The following is a 24,775-nucleotide window of genomic DNA, read 5'->3' as shown; positions in this document are numbered from 1 at the left end:
CTCCCCTACTCCCACCTATACTACACACACTAAAACACCCTCACACCTACCCTACTCCAACCTATACAAATCACACTAATACACCCTCACACCTACCGTACTCCCACCTATACTGCACACACTAATACACCCTCACACCTACCCTACTCCCACCTATACAACTCACACTAATACACCCTCACACCTACCCTACACCCACCTATACAACTCACACTAATACACCCTCACACCTACCCTACACCCACCTATACTACCCACACTAATACACCCTCACACCTACCCTACTCCCACCTATACAACTCACACTAATACACCCTCACACCTACCCTACTCCCACCAATACTACACACACTAATACACCCTCACACCTACCCTACTGCCACCTATACTACTCACGCTAATACACCGTCACACCTACCCTACTCCCACCTATACAACTCACACTAATACACCCTCACACCTACCCTACATCCACCTATACTACCCACACTAATACACCCTAACACCTCCTCTACTCCCACCTATACTACCCACACTAATACACCCTAACACCTTCTCTACTTCCACCTATACTACACACACTAATACACTCTCACACCTACCCTACTCCCACCTATACTACCCACATTAATACACCCTCACACCTACCCTACTCCCACCTATACAACTCACACTAATACACCCTCACACCTACCCTACTCCCACCAATACTACACACACTAATACACCCTCACACCTACCCTACTCCCACCTATACTACTCACACTAATACACCCTCACACCTACCCTACACACCTATACAACTCACACTAATACACCCTCACACCTACCCTACAACCACCTATACAACTCACACTAATACACCCTAACACCTCCTCTACTCCCACCTATACTACACACACTAATACACCCTCACACCTACCCTACTTCCACCTATACTATACACACTAATACACCCTCACACCTACCCTACTCCCACCTATACTACTCACACTAATATACACTCACACCTACCCTACTCCCACCTATACAACTCACACTAATACACCCTCACACCTACCCTACACCCAACTATACTACCCACACTAATACACCCTAACACCTCCTCTACTCCCACCTATACTACCCACACTAATACACCCTCACACCTACCCTACACCCACCTATATAACTCACACTAATACACCCTCACACCTACCCTACACCCACCTATACAACTCACACTAATACACTCTAACACCTCCTCTACTCCCACCATTACTACACACACTAATACACCCTCACACCTACCCTACTCCCACCTATACTACTCACACTAATACACCCTCACACCTACCCTACACCCACCTATACAACTCACACTAATACACCCTCACACCTACCCTACTCCCACCTATACAACTCACACTAATACACCCTCACACCTACCCTACTCCTACTTATACTACCCACATTAATACACCCTCACACCTACCCTACTCCCACCTATACAACTCACACTAATACACCCTCACACCACCCTACTCCACCTGTACTACTCACACTTATACACCCTCACACCTACCCTACTCCCACCTATACTACTCACACTAATACACCCTCACACCTACCCTACTCCACCTATACTACTAACACTAATACACCCTCACACCTTCACTACTCCCACCTATACTACTCACACTAATACAACCTCACACCTACCCCACTCCCACCTATACTACCCACACTAATACATCCTCATACCTACCCTACTCCCACCTATACTACTCACACTAATACACCCTAACACCTCCCCTACTCCCACCTATACTACACACAGTAAAACACCCTCACACCTACCCTACTCCAACCTATACATCTCACACTAATACACCCTCACACCTACCCTACTCCCACCTATACTACACACACTAATACACCGTCACACCTACCCTACTCCCACCTATACTACTCACACTAATACACCCTCACACCTACCCTACTCCCACCTATACTACCCACACTAATACACCCTCACACCTACCCTACTCCCACCTATACTACTCACACTAATACACCCTCACACCTACCCTACTCCCACCTATACTACTCATGCTAATACACCCTCACACCTTCACTACTCCCACCTATACTACTCACACTAATACACCCTCACACCTACCCTACTCCCACCTATACTACTCACACTAATGCACCCTCCCACCTACCCTACTCCCACCTATACTACCCACACTAATACACCCTCACACCTCCACTACTCCCACCTATACTACACACACTAATACACCCTTATACCTACCCTACTCCCACCTATACTACTCACACTAATACATCCTCACACCTACCCTACTCCCATGTATACTACTCACACTAATACATCCTCACACCTACCCTACTCCCTCCTCTACTACTCACACTAATACATCCTCACACCTACCCTACTCCAACCTATACTACTCACACTAATACCCCCTCACACCTACCCTACTCCCTCCTCTACTACTCACACTAATACACCCTCACACCTACCCTACTCCCATCTATACTACTCACACTAATACCCCCTCACACCTACCCTACTCCCACCTGTACTGCTCACACTAATACCCCCTCTCCCCTCCCCTACTCCACCTATACTACTCACAGTAATACACCCTCACACCTACCATACTCCCTCCTGCACTACCTACTCTAATGCACCCTCACACCTACCTTACTCCCACCTATACTGCCCCCTAGTATTTTGGTCAAACACCCCCCTTACCCTTACCTGGTTGTTGTCTCGTCCCCTAAAAACCCCCGGACTCCCCCCATGCACCAGCTCTCTCAGATGCCTTCCCAGTCTGGTAACAGGTGTCTCGCACTGTCCTTCTTGCTGAGACCGCCTGTGCATGGAGGGTCTCCATGGCGCCGCTGTTAATGAAACAGCTGAACCACCAGAGAGAGACTCCTCTGATTCAAAATAGCTGTGGGGGGCTCCTAACGTGTTTGGGCCCTGGGACAGCCGCTCCTGTCATCCCTTACTTACCCAGCTCTGCTGCATCTCTGAAGTATAGGGGTCATTCTGAGTTGATCACTCGCTGCCGATTTTCACAGCGCAGCGATCAGGTAAAAAAACGGCAAAACTGTGCATGTGTATGTACCGCAATGCGCAGGTGCATCGTACGGGTTCAAAGAGCATCATTGCTGTGCAATGGATCTAGCGAAGAATCCATTTGCGCAGCCGATCGCAGGGAGATTGAGAGGAAGAGGGCGTTTGTGGGTGTCAACTGACCGTTTTCAGGGAGTTGTACGGAAAACACAGGCGTGTTCAGGCGTTTGCAGGGCGGGTGTCTAATGTCAATTCCGGCACCAAAAAGACTGAAGTGATCGAAAGCGCTGACTACGTCCAAAGCTACTCAGAAACTGCACAAAATGTTTTTGCAGAACTCGGCTGCACAGGCGATCGCACACTTACAAAGCGAAAATACACTCCCCCGTGGGCGGCTACGGGGGAGTGTACTATGCGTTTACACGGCTGCTAAAAGTAGCTAGCAAGCGATCAACTCGGAATGACCCCCTATGTATCCAGTTTAACAAGCATGTAATTACCACGGAGAATGTTCCTGTTGGGAATTACTCAGTAGAACTGTACATGAAAGGTGCAAAATACAAAATAAACCAAGAAGTTTTTATCAAAGAGTTGTTGGAATCTATTTGTTTATCTACAGATCTATCTATCTATCTATCTATCTATCTATCTATCTGGATTGATCTATTTATTAACAGTTATTTATATACACATACTGTATATCTCTAGTCTACAGTATTGTGAGTGATACACTTCTGTTTGTGTAACGTTTGTGTTACCAGTGATACATTGTATCAGGGATCTGGGGCACAGTACAGAGCCGGGGGTGTGTCTGACATGTCACTGGTGGGCGGGGTTATGTAGAGTCTGTATCTATAGTTACACAGAGTGTATACAGCACAGCAGGCGGGACACCCTGCACTCCCCTGCCGCACACAATGACTGACACTCTGCTTCCAGGGAACCTCAAGGGAAATATGCGGCCAGATCAGAGCGACTCCCGAAAGGTGAGAGGCAGCGTCGCTGTTACAGTGACACATGCTCTGGGCTGTCAGGAAACGCTGGGACTTGCAGTTCCACAGCAGCTGTAGAGCTATAGGGAGCCTAGCCCTGATAGAGTTACACGGTCATCACAGATTTCTGTTTTCTTGCCAAGCAATCAGCTCCTAACTGTCATTTTTCAAACAGACTGTAACACGGCAGCTAGGAGCTGATTGGCTGGCACTTTACCTCTCTCCAAGGCTTAGCACGTCTCCCCCTCTAGATCTTAATGCAGGGTTACATGTCATAAACCATGGGAGATACATCACGTGTGCCAGCAGGAACCGGCTCTATATAGACGTAAAGTACGCGGCTGAGTAAGGCACCACACGTATAGGGCGTTCTGGCCGCGATTCGCTATAGAGAGAGCCGGCAACCTGTCTGTGAATTAATTCCTGAGTTGCAGTCAGTGCTGCTGCTGCCTGCTTCAGGCGCAGCCTCCCCTTCTCCGCATAGTGCCGGCGCCGCATCATGCATATGTAATGAGCAGCGTGACGACATGATGCTCTATTTGTTCATTACAATATGCGCAAAGTGGGCTGCTGGGGCAGGTCGCCCGCCGCCACTGCCACGCCTGGAGGAGCAGACTCAGCAGAGGGAGAGACATGATGATGTTTGAGTGGGTGGCCCGCTGCCCGCCTTCCCGCAGCCGCGCTTAAGCTCCAGTCCCAGTCTCTAGTCCAGGGACTTCCAGAAGAGGGGATTGTATTCTTATTTATGTATTAAAATTGCCCCTGCTGGCTGGCTTTTACTACCAATGGTGCTCTCCTCTTGGTATTATAAGCCAGCCATTCAGGGCATGTTTAAAATTAATATTATTATGTATAAGGGGCTGTAGCTGGCGTAATGTGTATAAGGGGTTTTGCGCTACTGTGGTCTAATGTGTATAAGGGGCTACCTGCCATAATGTGTATAAGGGGCTACCTAGCGTAATGTGTATTAGGGGCTACTTTGCGTAATATGTATAAGGGGTTTTCTCTACTGTGGGGTAATGTGCGTAAGGGACTCTAACATGGTTTAAGGGGTACTACTGTGTGCTGTAATGTGACTGCCGGACATTGCTGTGCGGTGTAATGTGAATTGGTACTATTCTGTGGTCATGCTCCTTCCCCGTGAAGCCACATCCCTATTTTTGCTATAGGGGACACTGTTCCTTTCAAATTTACAGCTGATAATAGCTGGTAAAAGCACCAATGCAGCTCCCGGTGATAATAGTTATTGTCAAAGGTGATGCTGGGACTTGTAGTCCCCATAACAGATGGAGAGCCATAGCCTAAAGCTTATATATGAAAGACTTACCTGGAACAAGAACCATCAGTTTGTTATTCACTTTTCTCTGACGTCCTAGTGGATGCTGGGAACTCCGTAAGGACCATGGGGAATAGCGGCTCCGCAGGAGACTGGGCACAAAAGTAAAGCTTTAGGACTACCTGGTGTGCACTGGCTCCTCCCCCTATGACCCTCCTCCAAGCCTCAGTTAGATTTTTGTGCCCGGCCGAAAAGGGTGCACACTAGGGGCTCTCCTGAGCTTCTTAGTGAAAGTTTAGTTTTAGGTTTTTTATTTTCAGTGAGACCTGCTGGCAACAGGCTCACTGCATCGAGGGACTAAGGGGAGAAGAAGCGAACCTGCCTGTTTGCAGCCAGCTTGGGCTTCTTGGCTACTGGACACCATTAGCTCCAGAGGGACCGAACACAGGCCCAGCCTCGGAGTCCGGTCACAGAGCCGCGCCGCCGGCCCCCTTACAGAGCCAGAAGCAAGAACTTTCCAGTGGGACCTGCTGGACAAATGGTCCAGATCGCATCTTCAGATGCATCAGCGGATAACCCTGTCACCAAAGACAAGGGTGTCTCTCCTGTGGTCGGTGCAGAGTGCTCATCTTCTACAGGGCCGCAGATTCGGCATTCAGGACTGGGTCCTGGTGACCACGGATGCCAGCCTGCGAGGCTGGGGAGCAGTCACGCAGGGAAGAAATTTCCAGGGCTTGTGGTCAAGCCTGGAGACATCACTTCACATAAATATCTTGGAGCTAAGGGCCATTTACAATGCCCTAAGCCAAGCAAGACCTCTGCTTCAAGGTCAGCTGGTGCTGACCCAGTCGGACAACATCACGGCAGTCGCCCACATAAACAGACAGGGCGGCACAAGAAGCAGGAGGGCAATGGCAGAAGCTGCAAGGATTCTTCGCTGGGTGGAAAATCATGTGATAGCACTGTCAGCAGTGTTCATTCCGGGAACGGACAACTGGGAAGCAGACTTCCTCAGCAGGCACGACCTCCACCCGGGAGAGTAGGAATTCACCCAGAAGTCTTCCACATGATTATAAACCGTTGGGAAAAACCAAAGGTGGACATGATGGCGTTCCGCCTAAACAAAAAATTGGACAGGTATTGCGCCAGGTCAAGGGATCCTCAGGCAATAGCTGTGGACGCTCTGGTAACACCATGGGTGTACCCAGTGGCGGAACAAGCAAGCGGTGGGCCCAGGTGCGATAAAATGCTTTGGGCCCCCCCCCCCCATCCAAGTCCACCCCAGGGGCAGTGCGCGCCGTAGGCGCGCGCAAAAATACATAGTGGCGTGGCTTCGTGGGGAAGGGGTGTGGCCACAAAATAATACCAACACAGTAGTCTCCATTATTCAAATTACGCCGCACAGTAGCACCACTACACCAGGTAGAGACCCTTTTACACCTTACAGCGAACAGATTCCTCTTTTTACACATTACAGCAGACAGCGTGCCCTTTTTACACATAACGGCAGACCGCGTGCCCTTGTTACACATTACGGCAGACAGCGTGCCCTTTTTACACATTACAGCAGACAGCGTGCCCTTGTTACACATAGCGGCAGACAGCGTGCCCTTTTTACACATTACGGCAGACAGCGTGCCCTTGTTACACATTACGGCAGACCGCGTGCCCTTGTTACACATTACGGCAGACAGCGGGCCCTTGTTACACATTACGGCAGACAGCGTGCCCTTGTTACACATTACGGCAGACAGCGTCCCCATTTTTACACATTACGGCAGACAGCGTGCCCTTGTTACACATTACGGCAGACCGCGTGCCCTTGTTACACATTACGGCAGACAGCGTGCCCTTGTTACACATTACGGCAGACAGCGTGCCCTTGTTACACATTACGGCAGACAGCGTCCCCATTTTTACACATTACGGCAGGCAGATTCCCCATTTTTACACATAGCAGCAGGCAGATTCCCCATTTTTACACATAGCGTCAGGCAGTCCCCCTGTTTTACACATAGCGTCAGGCAGTCCCCCTTTTTTACACATTACGGCAGGCAGATTCCCCTTTTTACACATTGCGTCGGGCAGATTACCCCTTTTTACACATAGCGGCAGGCAGTCCCCCATTTTTACACATTGCGGCAGGCTAATTCCCCCTTTTTACACATTGCGGCAGGCAGTCCCCCCTTTTTACACATTGGCATTGCGGCAGGCAGTCCCCCCTTTTTACACATTGCGGCAGGCAGTTCCACCTTTTTACACATTGCGGCAGGCAGTCCCCCCTTTTTACACATTGCTGCAGGCAGTCCCCCCTTTTTACACATTGCGGCAGGTAGGCCCCCCTTTTTACACAGTGCGGCAGGTAGTCCCCCATTTTTACACAGTGCGGCAGGTAGTCCCCCATTTTTACACATTGCGGCAGGCAGGCACAAGAAAGAAGGAAAGAAAGAAGGAAAGAAGGAAAGAAAGAAAGAAAGAAGAATTATACTTACCCTCTCCGCCTCAGGCTCCTCGGTGCAGCGTCAGAGACCGTCGATTCCCGGGCAGCAGAGGAGGTGGTGGACGGAGGTGGAGGAGAGAGCCGCAGCAGCGCTGTGTTACTGGTGGAGGCGCTGCTGCTGCTGCCCCTCTGCTTCCCTATAGGCTGTTCTCGGAAGACAGCCTATAGGGAAGCAGAGGGGCAGCAGCAGCAGCGCCTCCACCAGTAACAAAGCGCTGCTGCGGCTCCCTTCTCAGTCTCCCTCCTCCTCCTTCCCCCGTCTGTAGTACCGCTGCTCCTCTCCTCTCCTCTCTTCGCCGGGCGGCATGTGCGCTGCGGGCAGCGGTTGCCCGCAGCGCACAGCGGCATGTAATGAGTCAGTTTGACTCATTACATGCTTGGGCCCCTGGACAGAGGCGGGCCCAGTGCAGTACACTGCCTGCACTGCCGGTAGTTCCGCCTCTGGGTGTACCAGTCAGTGTATGTGTTCCCTCCTCTTCCTCTCATACCAAAAGTACTGAGAATTATAAGACGGAGAGGAGTAAGAACTATACTTGTGGCTCCGGATTGGCCAAGAAGGACTTGGTACCCGGAACTTCAAGAGATGCTCACGGAGGACCCGTGGCCTCTACCTCTAAGAAGGGACCTGCTCCAGCAAGGACCCTGTCTATTCCAAGACTTACCGCGGCTGCGTTTGACGGTATGGCGGTTGAACGCTGGATCCTGAAGGAAAAAGGCATTCCGGATGAAGTCATCCCTACCCTGATCAAAGCCAGGAAGGATGTAACCGCAAAGCATTATCACCGCATTTGGCGAAAATATGTTGCGTGGTGCGAGGCCAGGAAGGCCCCTACAGAGGAATTTCAACTGGGTCGTTTCCTTCATTTCCTGCAAACAGGACTGTCCATGGGCCTAAAATTGGGGTCCATTAAGGTTCAAATTTCGGCCCTGTCGATTTTCTTCCAGAAAGAACTAGCTTCAGTTCCTGAAGTTCAGACGTTTGTAAAAGGGGTACTGCATATACAGCATCCTTTTGTGCCTCCAGTGGCACCTTGGGATCTCAATGTAGTTTTGGGGTTCCTAAAGTCACATTGGTTTGAACCACTTAAATCTGTGGAGTAAAAATATCTCACATGGAAAGTGGTCATGCTGTTGGCCCTGGCCTCGGCCAGGCGTGTGTCAGAGTTGGAGGCTTTATCCTGTAAAAGCCCTTATCTGATCTTCCATTCAGACAGGGCGGAATTGAGGACTTGTCCTCATTTTCTCCCTAGGGGGGTTTCAGCGTTTCATCTGAACCAACCTATTGTGGTCCCTGCGGCTACTAGTGACTTGGAGGACTCCAAGTTGTTGGACGTATGTTTCCAGGACGGCTGGAGTCAGAAAATCTGACTCGCTGTTTATCCTAATAGAATAAAGGGGATTCAGCGCTAGTGACGATTCAAATATAGTAAAAATTTATTGAAAACATATAATTCGCTATATAAATAGATACATTTCACTGTTGCAACAGGTAAAAAATGGTGGTACCACAATAGAATAAAAAAAGAAAAAATCCATTGATTAAAAGTTCCAAAGATTAGGGCCTGAATCAAACACTGCTCATTTGGTTAAAGAAATTCTTGAGTTGCTGGGTGTAAACGTGATTTAAAGTAAAGTGCCTTATCCTAGGGAAATAGGTAGACGGTGTATTACCAATTAGCTGTAGTGAGTCCTCCACTCGGTTAGCACTCCGTAATCATGGGGATTTTTTTCCTTTCTCACTTAATCGGTCTTCTTCTGCAGGAATGGATGTGGGAGATGAACCATAGCAGGTCCTGAAGCACTGTTTTCCCAAGAAAGTATTCCGTGCAAGTCACCTTTCCCAGTGGTATGTGGTCGGCAAGTCTTTACAGTAAGAGGGTCCCAGTCTTGAACACCAACGCGTTTCTCTGCTAGGTGCAGCTTTCTCAAGGTGTGGGTGCAGTGTAAAAAGAGCCCTTATATAGCAGTGTTGATTGTAATCAGCCACAAGTGTGTATTAATCAATCAATTGATACATTCATTAAAACTAATATCTAACATAATTATATACATAAGGATCTAGCCAGAAGACAGTCCCATCAATCATTAGTGAAAACGAGGGGTGGAAACGACTTAAAAATCGTTTTTTACAAAAGTTTATTGCGGTCACGTGATCGCCCATCCCGGAAGTAGGAAGCGATCAGGCGTGCGTGTCAGGCCTCTCTCTCAGTGTAGTATAGAGAGATGGTGTGTTTGGCTGTGTTATGTCACGTGGTCGGGACCCGCCGGTCACGTGATCCGCCCACGTTGTGTCCCTTTTACCTCAACAGGAGGGAGGCAATCTATTGACCTAGAGAGATCACGTGAGCGGAGCTAAGCGTACCGGACCCCTGAGTTAACTAGTCGTTAGGCAACAATAGATAGCTTCACAGGCTCTGATCAGTTGTTAAGCACGTGACCATAGTTCCGATCACGTGATGCGTCGCTTAGCAACAGTGTGAGGCTTTGTTTATCCTCAGCATTTAACAACACCGTTGAAAGTATATTTTTAGCTATCGCGCCTTCTTCGTTTTTATGAGATCTATGGCCTATACTATTTTGCTCAGTATCGCTGAGATAGAACCCAATAGAAATATAGAAAAGCCTAGTAAAAATAATAAAATTTGTTTAGGAAAAGACTGATGATTATTTGTAGCGGAGCTGATGTTAGAACAAGGACATTGTCCTGTGTGTCCTTGGGATCATAAGGGCAGCATGGTGTAGAATCGACATTTTTCATCAAGGATAATATCCCTGATCAAATTTATATTAGTACTTACATAATCCGAATAGGGACTAAAAGATTAATAGGTAATATCATGATGATGTTATTTATCTTTTAATTTGGGATTGATCCCATGAATTATAACAGCCTATTGGGAGATTAGCTGATAATATAATCTTATACCGTAGATATCCTTTTGAGAATTCTGTTATAGAGATAGAATAGGAGAAAGACACGAGGATTAAATTGAAAAAGATTTTTTATTATTATATATATAACCATAGTAGGTTATTTTAAGAGAGAACAGATAATGGACATCGGAAGTATTCTTGACAGACCAGCTACACACTGGGAGGGTAGTCCCCTTTTAAAGGAGTGCGTTTAGCTCTAGGGCCTCATTGAGACCACTAGGGTACAGTGAGTCAAGCTGGAATGTCCAGAATATTTCCTGTTTGCAGAGGCGGGTATATCTATCCCCTCCCCTGTCGGTTTTCTTGATATGTTCAAGACCTGTAATGGTCAAAGAGGCAGGGTCTTTATTATGAAATTTAAGAAAATGTCTTGGGACGCTATGGTTGGTTACCCCATTGACAATATTCCTTCGATGCTCCATGAATCTAGTTTTTATACTTCTGGTTGTCCTACCTACATAATTTAATTTACAGCTACATTGTAGCCGGTAGATAGCCCAAGAAGTATTGCAATTAATAAAACTAGATATTTTGATAATTTTCTGGTCCACAGGAGAAATTATTTCTTTGATTTTGTTACACGTGTGGAGACAGGTTGTGCATCGGTTGGCCCCACATTTGTAGAAGCCTTTAGTCAATGTGGGTAACCATGTAGAGTCCTTAGTGTTCTTTGGTTGTGTGGACTTTAAATAACTTGGGGCCAGAATGGTTTTTAATGACTTATTTTTCTTGAATATGAATTCCGGGTTGACTGGAAGTATCTTAGACAAAAGGGGGTCACTTTTTAACATATGGTAATTTTGTTTAATGATGGATTTAATCTTTTTTGACTTGTTATTAAATTTTGAGATGAAGGCCAGCTCTCTATTCTTCCCATCTTGCTGTGTGGTTTTAGACTTATGGACTAATAGTGACTGTCTATCCATTGCTAGTGTTTCTTTCAGGGCAGCATCTAGAATGTATTGCGGATATTCTCTATCTCTGAATTTCTGTATTAATTGGTCTGCTTGTGATTTAAAAGATTCTAAAGTGGAGCAGTTCCTGCGTAGTCGCATCAATTGGCCCCTTGGGATGTTGTTTTTCCAGGGGTCATAGTGTGCGCTTTTGTAATGCAGGAAACCATTATTCCCCACTTCTTTTACAAAATTAGTGGTTGAAATACGGTTATCCTCAATACTTAGGGCTATGTCCAGGAAGGAAATATTGGTTTTACTAAATTGAGAAGTGAACTGTAAATTATAAGTGTTGGTGTTGAGAAAACAGACAAACTGTGAAAAAGAGTCCAAATCTCCATCCCAAATAATAAAAAGATCATCTATGTAACGGCCATAGAAGACCAGACTCCCCCCAAAGTCGCCCTGCCATACATATCGGTCCTCAAGATGGCCGACATAGAGGTTTGCGTAGCTTGGGGCGAATCTGGTCCCCATGGCCGTACCCATAGTTTGAAGATAAAAAGTGTCCGAAAAAAGAAAATAATTGTGTGAAAGAATGAATGATATAGAATCTAATAAGAATTGTTCGTGTCTCTCGGGGAGGTCATGAGCATCGGAGAGTATCTCGTGTATCACTTGTATTCCCAATTTGTGGGGAATATTTGTATAGAGGGACGCGACATCCAAGGTCGCAAGTGAATAAGTAGGTTTCCACTCTATGTTCTCCAATAATTGGAGAAAGTGTGTGGTATCTGAGATAAAAGACCTCAACCGAGAGACACGAGGTTGTAAAAAGCTGTCAACATAGGCTGATAAGGAGGAAGTTAATGAGTTGATGCCAGAAATAATAGGTCGCCCCGGAGGTGTGGTGATGGATTTATGAATCTTGGGTAAATGATAGTAAACGGGAATGGTTGGAAAGTTGGGTAAAAGAAACCTTAATTCCTCCCTGGAAATGACCCCATCCTGATGTGCCCCGTCTAGCAATGATTGTAATTCTTTAAAAAAATGATTAGTTGGATCTCCTGCTAAAACCTGATAGTAGTTGGTGTCTTTCAATTGTCTAAAAGCCTCTAGTAAGTAGTCATCCCTGTTTTGGATGATTAACCCCCCCCCCTTATCAGCTTCTTTAATCACCAATGTGGTGTCTTTCGTGAGTCTCTGGAGAGCCGTTCTCTCTTGTTTTGTCAGGTTGGATTGTTTTTTGTTCTGATTTAATCTACAGAGATGTCGGAAATCTTCGAGAGTGGTTTTATAGAAGGTTTCTAATTGACAGCTTTTGAAGCTGATGGGAAAAAAATCAGATTTTAGTTTAAGCTGTTTCTTATTAGTGATGTCATACAACTTTTCCTCATTATTAGTAGGCCCATTTTCTAGTTGTAATTCCTGTAGCATTAGTAACGTCGGATCATCCGACGCATCCAACACTATAGGAAAACTGGCGTCTCCAGATTTTTCTTGTTTGTTGGCAAAAAAACGCTTTCTGCACAGGGTTCGAATGAACCTGTTAAGTTCCACGTAAAGATCATAAATGTTGGGGGGTTCAGAGGGTGAAAATTTGAGACCCTTACTTAGAAGGGATATCTCGTCAGTAGTAAGGATTCTAGAGGACAGATTGAATATGTTTCTGGGATTAATAGTCTCCCTGTCTCTTTTTAATCTTTTATGTTTCTCCTTTTTGCCTCCTCGTCGGCCTCTGCACTTAAACTTCTGTTTCTTTTTGGTGAGTAGGGGAGTTTTTCCTTTGTTCTCCATCTGTCCCTGTAAGATTGACTGCGATTCTCTAAAAAAGATGAAGAGGAAGTGGGATGTAATGTGTCCACTTCTTGGGAATTAACTGGTTGTTGTTTGTCCTTCGGTCTAGCACCATTGGAAGGAAAGCTTGCCCTAGATGTTTTACTGTACCCTTTGGGAATTTGGTTATAACTCGGGTCTTTCCCGTTCTTATAAATAGAGTCCCCTCTTTCTATATAGGTATCTGTTCTCTTTCCTCGCTGGCCAGACCATATTGGTCTAGTTGGTTTATCATGATTTTTATTTTTATAGGACCTCACAGACCCATTAGAGTAATCATCCAAATCTCTTTTAAATTTTTTACATTTGTTGTCCGTAACCATGATCTCAAATCTTAATACTCTATCAGAGATGATACGATCTTTCTCTGCAAATTCCGGTAATGTTTTATGTATATCAAGTCTTTTCCTTATGGTCTCAATTTCTAATACTAGCTGTTCAACTTTCTCATTCCTGAATTTGATAATCAATTCCATTAGGGATAATGAACACCTATCCAAGGTGTCCTCCCATCTCTCCTGGAAAATTTTATCGTCTTGAAAAATGGAGGGCTTAAACAACCTAAGACCCCTAGGGATCATCTTTTTGTCAACATATTTTTGTAAGTTGGTACAGTCCAACCAATGTTTAGTTTCTAGTTTGAGTAAGCTCTCCAGTTTTGAGAAATCTTCCCTTAAGGAATCATCCGCGTGGTCTACATTTTTGCCACCCAGTGGTTCCCACTTTGAAAGATAGGACTGTCTTCTGGCATGTCTGTCACTAAAAGAGGAAAAACAACTCATGTCTGCAGCCAAAGAAAACTAAGTGGTTAGAAAAAATAAACTACCGTGGTAGGAATGGCGCTGACATGTGTTGTGAGTCCTCAAGCAGCTGAATTAATAAGGGTTAGTTAGACCCTTTTAGTGGAACAGAAATAGAATAAAGGGGATTCAGCGCTAGTGACGATTCAAATATAGTAAAAATTTATTGAAAACATATAATTCGCTATATAAATAGATACATTTCACTGTTGCAACAGGTAAAAAATGGTGGTACCACAATAGAATAAAAAAAGAAAAAATCCATTGATTAAAAGTTCCAAAGATTAGGGCCTGAATCAAACACTGCTCATTTGGTTAAAGAAATTCTTGAGTTGCTGGGTGTAAACGTGATTTAAAGTAAAGTGCCTTATCCTAGGGAAATAGGTAGACGGTGTATTACCAATTAGCTGTAGTGAGTCCTCCACTCGGTTAGCACTCCGTAATCATGGGGATTTTTTTCCTTTCTCACTTAATCGGTCTTCTTCTGCAGGAATGGATGTGGGAGATGAACCATAGCAGGTCCTGAAGCACTGTTTTCCCAAGAAAGTATTCCGTGCAAGTCACCTTTCCCAGTGGTATGTGGTCGGCAAGTCTTTACAGTAAGAGGGTCCCAGTCTTGAACACCAACGCGTTTCTCTGCTAGGTGCAGCTTTCTCAAGGTGTGGGTGCAGTGTAAAAAGAGCCCTTATATAGCAGTGTTGATTGTAATCAGCCACAAGTGTGTATTAATCAATCAATTGATACATTCATTAAAACTAATATCTAACATAATTATATACATAAGGATCTAGCCAGAAGACAGTCCCATCAATCATTAGTGAAAACGAGGGGTGGAAACGACTTAAAAATCGTTTTTTACAAAAGTTTATTGCGGTCACGTGATCGCCCATCCCGGAAGTAGGAAGCGATCAGGCGTGCGTGTCAGGCCTCTCTCTCAGTGTAGTATAGAGAGATGGTGTGTTTGGCTGTGTTATGTCACGTGGTCGGGACCCGCCGGTCACGTGATCCGCCCACGTTGTGTCCCTTTTACCTCAACAGGAGGGAGGCAATCTATTGACCTAGAGAGATCACGTGAGCGGAGCTAAGCGTACCGGACCCCTGAGTTAACTAGTCGTTAGGCAACAATAGATAGCTTCACAGGCTCTGATCAGTTGTTAAGCACGTGACCATAGTTCCGATCACGTGATGCGTCGCTTAGCAACAGTGTGAGGCTTTGTTTATCCTCAGCATTTAACAACACCGTTGAAAGTATATTTTTAGCTATCGCGCCTTCTTCGTTTTTATGAGATCTATGGCCTATACTATTTTGCTCAGTATCGCTGAGATAGAACCCAATAGAAATATAGAAAAGCCTAGTAAAAATAATAAAATTTGTTTAGGAAAAGACTGATGATTATTTGTAGCGGAGCTGATGTTAGAACAAGGACATTGTCCTGTGTGTCCTTGGGATCATAAGGGCAGCATGGTGTAGAATCGACATTTTTCATCAAGGATAATATCCCTGATCAAATTTATATTAGTACTTACATAATCCGAATAGGGACTAAAAGATTAATAGGTAATATCATGATGATGTTATTTATCTTTTAATTTGGGATTGATCCCATGAATTATAACAGCCTATTGGGAGATTAGCTGATAATATAATCTTATACCGTAGATATCCTTTTGAGAATTCTGTTATAGAGATAGAATAGGAGAAAGACACGAGGATTAAATTGAAAAAGATTTTTTATTATTATATATATAACCATAGTAGGTTATTTTAAGAGAGAACAGATAATGGACATCGGAAGTATTCTTGACAGACCAGCTACACACTGGGAGGGTAGTCCCCTTTTAAAGGAGTGCGTTTAGCTCTAGGGCCTCATTGAGACCACTAGGGTACAGTGAGTCAAGCTGGAATGTCCAGAATATTTCCTGTTTGCAGAGGCGGGTATATCTATCCCCTCCCCTGTCGGTTTTCTTGATATGTTCAAGACCTGTAATGGTCAAAGAGGCAGGGTCTTTATTATGAAATTTAAGAAAATGTCTTGGGACGCTATGGTTGGTTACCCCATTGACAATATTCCTTCGATGCTCCATGAATCTAGTTTTTATACTTCTGGTTGTCCTACCTACATAATTTAATTTACAGCTACATTGTAGCCGGTAGATAGCCCAAGAAGTATTGCAATTAATAAAACTAGATATTTTGATAATTTTCTGGTCCACAGGAGAAATTATTTCTTTGATTTTGTTACACGTGTGGAGACAGGTTGTGCATCGGTTGGCCCCACATTTGTAGAAGCCTTTAGTCAATTATATGTTTTCAATAAATTTTTACTATATTTGAATCGTCACTAGCGCTGAATCCCCTTTATTCTATTTCTGTTCCACTAAAAGGGTCTAACTAACCCTTATTAATTCAGCTGCTTGAGGACTCACAACACATGTCAGCGCCATTCCTACCACGGTAGTTTATTTTTTCTAACCACTTAGTTTTCTTTGGCTGCAGACATGAGTTGTTTTTCCTCTTTTAGTGACAGACATGCCAGAAGACAGTCCTATCTTTCAAAGTGGGAACCACTGGGTGGCAAAAATGTAGACCACGCGGATGATTCCTTAAGGGAAGATTTCTCAAAACTGGAGAGCTTACTCAAACTAGAAACTAAACATTGGTTGGACTGTACCAACTTACAAAAATATGTTGACAAAAAGATGATCCCTAGGGGTCTTAGGTTGTTTAAGCCCTCCATTTTTCAAGACGATAAAATTTTCCAGGAGAGATGGGAGGACACCTTGGATAGGTGTTCATTATCCCTAATGGAATTGATTATCAAATTCAGGAATGAGAAAGTTGAACAGCTAGTATTAGAAATTGAGACCATAAGGAAAAGACTTGATATACATAAAACATTACCGGAATTTGCAGAGAAAGATCGTATCATCTCTGATAGAGTATTAAGATTTGAGATCATGGTTACGGACAACAAATGTAAAAAATTTAAAAGAGATTTGGATGATTACTCTAATGGGTCTGTGAGGTCCTATAAAAATAAAAATCATGATAAACCAACTAGACCAATATGGTCTGGCCAGCGAGGAAAGAGAACAGATACCTATATAGAAAGAGGGGACTCTATTTATAAGAACGGGAAAGACCCGAGTTATAACCAAATTCCCAAAGGGTACAGTAAAACATCTAGGGCAAGCTTTCCTTCCAATGGTGCTAGACCGAAGGACAAACAACAACCAGTTAATTCCCAAGAAGTGGACACATTACATCCCACTTCCTCTTCATCTTTTTTAGAGAATCGCAGTCAATCTTACAGGGACAGATGGAGAACAAAGGAAAAACTCCCCTACTCACCAAAAAGAAACAGAAGTTTAAGTGCAGAGGCCGACGAGGAGGCAAAAAGGAGAAACATAAAAGATTAAAAAGAGACAGGGAGACTATTAATCCCAGAAACATATTCAATCTGTCCTCTAGAATCCTTACTACTGACGAGATATCCCTTCTAAGTAAGGGTCTCAAATTTTCACCCTCTGAACCCCCCAACATTTATGATCTTTACGTGGAACTTAACAGGTTCATTCGAACCCTGTGCAGAAAGCGTTTTTTTGCCAACAAACAAGAAAAATCTGGAGACGCCAGTTTTCCTATAGTGTTGGATGCGTCGGATGATCCGACGTTACTAATGCTACAGGAATTACAACTAGAAAATGGGCCTACTAATAATGAGGAAAAGTTGTATGACATCACTAATAAGAAACAGCTTAAACTAAAATCTGATTTTTTTCCCATCAGCTTCAAAAGCTGTCAATTAGAAACCTTCTATAAAACCACTCTCGAAGATTTCCGACATCTCTGTAGATTAAATCAGAACAAAAAACAATCCAACCTGACAAAACAAGAGAGAACGGCTCTCCAGAGACTCACGAAAGACACCACATTGGTGATTAAAGAAGCTGATAAGGGGGGGGGGTTAATCATCCAAAACAGGGATGACTACTTACTAGAGGCTTTTAGACAATTGAAAGACACCAACTACTATCAGGTTTTAGCAGGAGATCCAACTAATCATTTTTTTAAAGAATTACAATCATTGCTAGACGGGGCACATCAGGATGGGGTCATTTCCAGGGAGGAATTAAGGTTTCTTTTACCCAACTTTCCAACCATTCCCGTTTACTATCATTTACCCAAGATTCATAAATCCATCACCACACCTCCGGGGCGACCTATTATTTCTGGCATCAACTCATTAACTTCCTCCTTATCAGCCTATGTTGACAGCTTTTTACAACCTCGTGTCTCTCGGTTGAGGTCTTTTATCTCAGATACCACACACTTTCTCCAATTATTGGAGAACATAGAGTGGAAACCTACTTATTCACTTGCGACCTTGGATGTCGCGTCCCTCTATACAAATATTCCCCACAAATTGGGAATACAAGTGATACACGAGATACTCTCCGATGCTCATGACCTCCCCGAGAGACACGAACAATTCTTATTAGATTCTATATCATTCATTCTTTCACACAATTATTTTCTTTTTTCGGACACTTTTTATCTTCAAACTATGGGTACGGCCATGGGGACCAGATTCGCCCCAAGCTACGCAAACCTCTATGTCGGCCATCTTGAGGACCGATATGTATGGCAGGGCGACTTTGGGGGGAGTCTGGTCTTCTATGGCCGTTACATAGATGATCTTTTTATTATTTGGGATGGAGATTTGGACTCTTTTTCACAGTTTGTCTGTTTTCTCAACACCAACACTTATAATTTACAGTTCACTTCTCAATTTAGTAAAACCAATATTTCCTTCCTGGACATAGCCCTAAGTATTGAGGATAACCGTATTTCAACCACTAATTTTGTAAAAGAAGTGGGGAATAATGGTTTCCTGCATTACAAAAGCGCACACTATGACCCCTGGAAAAACAACATCCCAAGGGGCCAATTGATGCGACTACGCAGGAACTGCTCCACTTTAGAATCTTTTAAATCACAAGCAGACCAATTAATACAGAAATTCAGAGATAGAGAATATCCGCAATACATTCTAGATGCTGCCCTGAAAGAAACACTAGCAATGGATAGACAGTCACTATTAGTCCATAAGTCTAAAACCACACAGCAAGATGGGAAGAATAGAGAGCTGGCCTTCATCTCAAAATTTAATAACAAGTCAAAAAAGATTAAATCCATCATTAAACAAAATTACCATATGTTAAAAAGTGACCCCCTTTTGTCTAAGATACTTCCAGTCAACCCGGAATTCATATTCAAGAAAAATAAGTCATTAAAAACCATTCTGGCCCCAAGTTATTTAAAGTCCACACAACCAAAGAACACTAAGGACTCTACATGGTTACCCACATTGACTAAAGGCTTCTACAAATGTGGGGCCAACCGATGCACAACCTGTCTCCACACGTGTAACAAAATCAAAGAAATAATTTCTCCTGTGGACCAGAAAATTATCAAAATATCTAGTTTTATTAATTGCAATACTTCTTGGGCTATCTACCGGCTACAATGTAGCTGTAAATTAAATTATGTAGGTAGGACAACCAGAAGTATAAAAACTAGATTCATGGAGCATCGAAGGAATATTGTCAATGGGGTAACCAACCATAGCGTCCCAAGACATTTTCTTAAATTTCATAATAAAGACCCTGCCTCTTTGACCATTACAGATCTTGAACATATCAAGAAAACCGACAGGGGAGGGGATAGATATACCCGCCTCTGCAAACAGGAAATATTCTGGACATTCCAGCTTGACTCACTGTACCCTAGTGGTCTCAATGAGGCCCTAGAGCTAAACGCACTCCTTTAAAAGGGGACTACCCTCCCAGTGTGTAGCTGGTCTGTCAAGAATACTTCCGATGTCCATTATCTGTTCTCTCTTAAAATAACCTACTATGGTTATATATATAATAATAAAAAATCTTTTTCAATTTAATCCTCGTGTCTTTCTCCTATTCTATCTCTATAACAGAATTCTCAAAAGGATATCTACGGTATAAGATTATATTATCAGCTAATCTCCCAATAGGCTGTTATAATTCATGGGATCAATCCCAAATTAAAAGATAAATAACATCATCATGATATTACCTATTAATCTTTTAGTCCCTATTCGGATTATGTAAGTACTAATATAAATTTGATCAGGGATATTATCCTTGATGAAAAATGTCGATTCTACACCATGCTGCCCTTATGATCCCAAGGACACACAGGACAATGTCCTTGTTCTAACATCAGCTCCGCTACAAATAATCATCAGTCTTTTCCTAAACAAATTTTATTATTTTTACTAGGCTTTTCTATATTTCTATTGGGTTCTATCTCAGCGATACTGAGCAAAATAGTATAGGCCATAGATCTCATAAAAACGAAGAAGGCGCGATAGCTAAAAATATACTTTCAACGGTGTTGTTAAATGCTGAGGATAAACAAAGCCTCACACTGTTGCTAAGCGACGCATCACGTGATCGGAACTATGGTCACGTGCTTAACAACTGATCAGAGTCTGTGAAGCTATCTATTGTTGCCTAACGACTAGTTAACTCAGGGGTCCGGTACGCTTAGCTCCGCTCACGTGATCTCTCTAGGTCAATAGATTGCCTCCCTCCTGTTGAGGTAAAAGGGACACAACGTGGGCGGATCACGTGACCGGCGGGTCCCGACCACGTGACATAACACAGCCAAACACACCATCTCTCTATACTACACTGAGAGAGAGGCCTGACACGCACGCCTGATCGCTTCCTACTTCCGGGATGGGCGATCACGTGACCGCAATAAACTTTTGTAAAAAACGATTTTTAAGTCGTTTCCACCCCTCGTTTTCACTAATGATTGATGGGACTGTCTTCTGGCTAGATCCTTATGTATATAATTATGTTAGATATTAGTTTTAATGAATGTATCAATTGATTGATTAATACACACTTGTGGCTGATTACAATCAACACTGCTATATAAGGGCTCTTTTTACACTGCACCCACACCTTGAGAAAGCTGCACCTAGCAGAGAAACGCGTTGGTGTTCAAGACTGGGACCCTCTTACTGTAAAGACTTGCCGACCACATACCACTGGGAAAGGTGACTTGCACGGAATACTTTCTTGGGAAAACAGTGCTTCAGGACCTGCTATGGTTCATCTCCCACATCCATTCCTGCAGAAGAAGACCGATTAAGTGAGAAAGGAAAAAAATCCCCATGATTACGGAGTGCTAACCGAGTGGAGGACTCACTACAGCTAATTGGTAATACACCGTCTACCTATTTCCCTAGGATAAGGCACTTTACTTTAAATCACGTTTACACCCAGCAACTCAAGAATTTCTTTAACCAAATGAGCAGTGTTTGATTCAGGCCCTAATCTTTGGAACTTTTAATCAATGGATTTTTTCTTTTTTTATTCTATTGTGGTACCACCATTTTTTACCTGTTGCAACAGTGAAATGTATCTATTTATATAGCGAATTATATGTTTTCAATAAATTTTTACTATATTTGAATCGTCACTAGCGCTGAATCCCCTTTATTCTATTTCTGTTCCACTAAAAGGGTCTAACTAACCCTTATTAATTCAGCTGCTTGAGGACTCACAACACATGTCAGCGCCATTCCTACCACGGTAGTTTATATTTTCGCTGTTTATCCTGTATGCATCCAACAAGCTGGGTGCTCCTGCTTCTAAGCAGACTATTGCTCGTTGGATTTGTAATACAATTCAGCTTACACATTCTGTGGCAGGCCTGCCATAGCCAAAATCTGTAAAAGATCATTCCACAAGGAAGGTGGGCTCATCTTGGGCAGCTGCCCGAAGGGTCTCGGCTTTACAACTTTGCCGAGCAGCTACTTGGTCAGGGGCAAACACGTTTGCTAAATTCTACAAATTTGATACCCTGGCTGAGGAGGACCTGGAGTTCTCTCATTCGGTGCTGCAGAGTCATCCGCACTCTCCCGCCCGTTTGGGAGCTTTGGTATAATCCCCATGGTCCTTACGGAGTTCCCAGCATCCACTAGGACGTCAGAGAAAATAAGAATTTACTTACCGATAATTCTATTTCTCGTAGTCCGTAGTGGATGCTGGGCGCCCAGCCCAAGTGCGGATTGTCTGCAATACTTGTACATAGTTATTGTTAACTAAATCGTTTATTATTGTTGTTGTGAGCCATCTATCCAGAGGCTCCTCTGTTATCATGCTGTTAACTGGGTTCAGATCACAAGTTGTACGGTGTGATTGGTGTGGCTGGTATGAGTCTTACCCGGGATTCAAAATCCTTCCTTATTGTGTACGCTCGTCCGGGCACAGTATCCTAACTGAGGCTTGGAGGAGGGTCATAGGGGGAGGAGCCAGTACACACCACCTAGTGGTCAAACTTTTAAATTTTGTGCCCTGTCTCCTGCGGAGCCGCTATTCCCCATGGTCCTTACGGAGTTCCCAGCATCCACTATGGACTACGAGAAATAGAATTATCGGTAAGTAAATTCTTATTTTTTCCCACTGTTCAAAGTTAGAAAATATTAACAGAAAACGGTGTTTCCCTAGAGCAGGGGTGAACAGCCTCCAGATTTGTGGAACTATAAGTTCCAGCCTGCCATATGGAGACACCTACTCTGGAACAGAAGAATAAATGATCTTGGGCCTAATTCAGCATGGATTGCCAAAGCAAAATCTTGCTCTAATGGGCAAAACCATGTGCAGTGCAGGTGGGGCAGATGTAACATGTGCAGAGAGAGTTAGATTTGGGTGGGGTATGTTCAAACTGAAATCTAAATTGCAGTGTAAAAATGCACAGAAACAATATAACCCACCCAAATCTAACTTTGCTTTTGCAATCCATGCTGAATTAGGGGGGTAATTCCAAGTTGATCGCAGCAGGACATTTTTTAGCAATTGGGCAAAACCATGTTCACTGCAGGGGAGGCAGATATAACATGTGCTGAGACAGTTAGATTTGGGTGTGGTGTGTTCAATCTGCAATCTAAATTGCAGTGTAAAAATAAAGCAGCCAGTATTTACCCTGCACAGAAATAAAATAACCCACCCAAATCTAACTCTCTCTGCACATGTTATATCTGTCCCTCCCCTACAGTGCACATGGTTTTGCCCAATTGCGAAAAAATTTCCTGCTGCGACCAACTTGCAATTACCCCCTAGACCCCTAGTGCGCAGTTGAGGTTTTCCTTATATCCTCGCCGTGTGTGTAGTCTGGAGACTGGCTGCTTACTTATTTATTTCCCAGCACGTTGCACGTGTGTTGTCCAGAAACACACGTTACAGGTAACACCAGGTACACAGTATATGATGTATATGCTGGAATACAGGAAGCTGAGCTGAGAGAACACATGCCCTGGTATTATTACAGTATGGATTAGAATATAGGTGAGCGGGGGTGCAACTCAGGAGGTCACTCTGAGGATCCGTGGAGCCAGATTTCACAGGAATTAGTGTCAAATTTAGAACCTTTATGAACAACAAAATAGTTCTTTTTATTTAGTATTTTAATCACGCACATGCCTAGCGTCTTCTCTTCGGATCTTCATGGTCACTTAGCTAGATATGCTGGTCACCAAAATCGGGTGGCGCTCCCGGCCCCCTGGAAAGGCAGGCAAGCCTTCCATATACCTATACAGCCCCCAGTTACCCCCGTCGGCAGCCCACAACTGAGTACAAGTGGGCGGGCCAAGGGAACCTGATGACGCGATTTGGAGTGAATCGCATCATCGTAGCCCCGATGACACTATTGTGCAGCCACGCCCCTGCACAGTTCATCTGCATGCTGGCCACGCCCCTACGTGCCAACCGGGCTGCCCACTCTTGGAGGAGTGGGCGGCCAAGTCAGTAAGTATGTTTTGTAGGCACTGCCTATATTTATTGGATGTGCTGTTTTCCATACCATTACAGCATTAACCAAACCAGTACAGACACCAGATCCTCTAATTAAACAAATGTGCTTAACTAAAGAAAGATTCCTAACAACAATTCTGTAGGTATTAATATCAGACCTGAACGCTCGCTAGCGTTTTTTCCACCGCTGTGATCAGGTCAGAACTGCGCATGCGTATGCACCGTAATGCGCAGGCGCGTCGCACGGGTACAAAGCAGATTGCTGCCCAGCGATGGATTGTACGAAGAATCCGTTCGCATGGCCGTTTTCAGGGCGTGTTTGGGAAAACGCAGGCATGTCCGAGCGTTTGCAGGGCGGGTGTCTGACGTCAATTCCGGTCCCGGACAGGCTGAAGTGATCGCAGCGGCTGAGTAAGTTCAGAGCTACTCAGAAACTGCACAAAATGCATTTGTGCCGCTCGGCTGCACATGCGATCGCATACTTGCAAAGCAAACATACACTCCCCGATGGGCGGTGACTATCCGAGCGCAGGACTGCAAAAAACAGCTAGCGAGCGATCAACTCGGAATGACCCCCCATATGCGC

General features: G+C 44.2%; 1 protein-coding gene across 1 annotated transcript in view; it reads left to right on the top strand.

The window, feature by feature from the left end:
• Nucleotides 1–3,956: 3,956 nt before the first annotated feature.
• WDR88 (WD repeat domain 88) overlaps nt 3,957–24,775 on the top strand; it is a 53,075-nt gene continuing 32,256 nt past the window's right edge. The window contains exon 1 of the mRNA XM_063945990.1: nt 3,957–4,077. Coding sequence (XP_063802060.1) covers nt 4,009–4,077 — 69 coding nt within the window. The 5' untranslated portion in view covers nt 3,957–4,008. The remainder of the gene's footprint in view (nt 4,078–24,775) is intronic.

Source organism: Pseudophryne corroboree, chromosome 11 (genome assembly GCF_028390025.1).
Source record: "Pseudophryne corroboree isolate aPseCor3 chromosome 11, aPseCor3.hap2, whole genome shotgun sequence".
Lineage (NCBI taxonomy): Eukaryota > Metazoa > Chordata > Amphibia > Anura > Myobatrachidae > Pseudophryne > Pseudophryne corroboree.
This window is presented reverse-complemented; position numbering and strand designations above follow the sequence as displayed.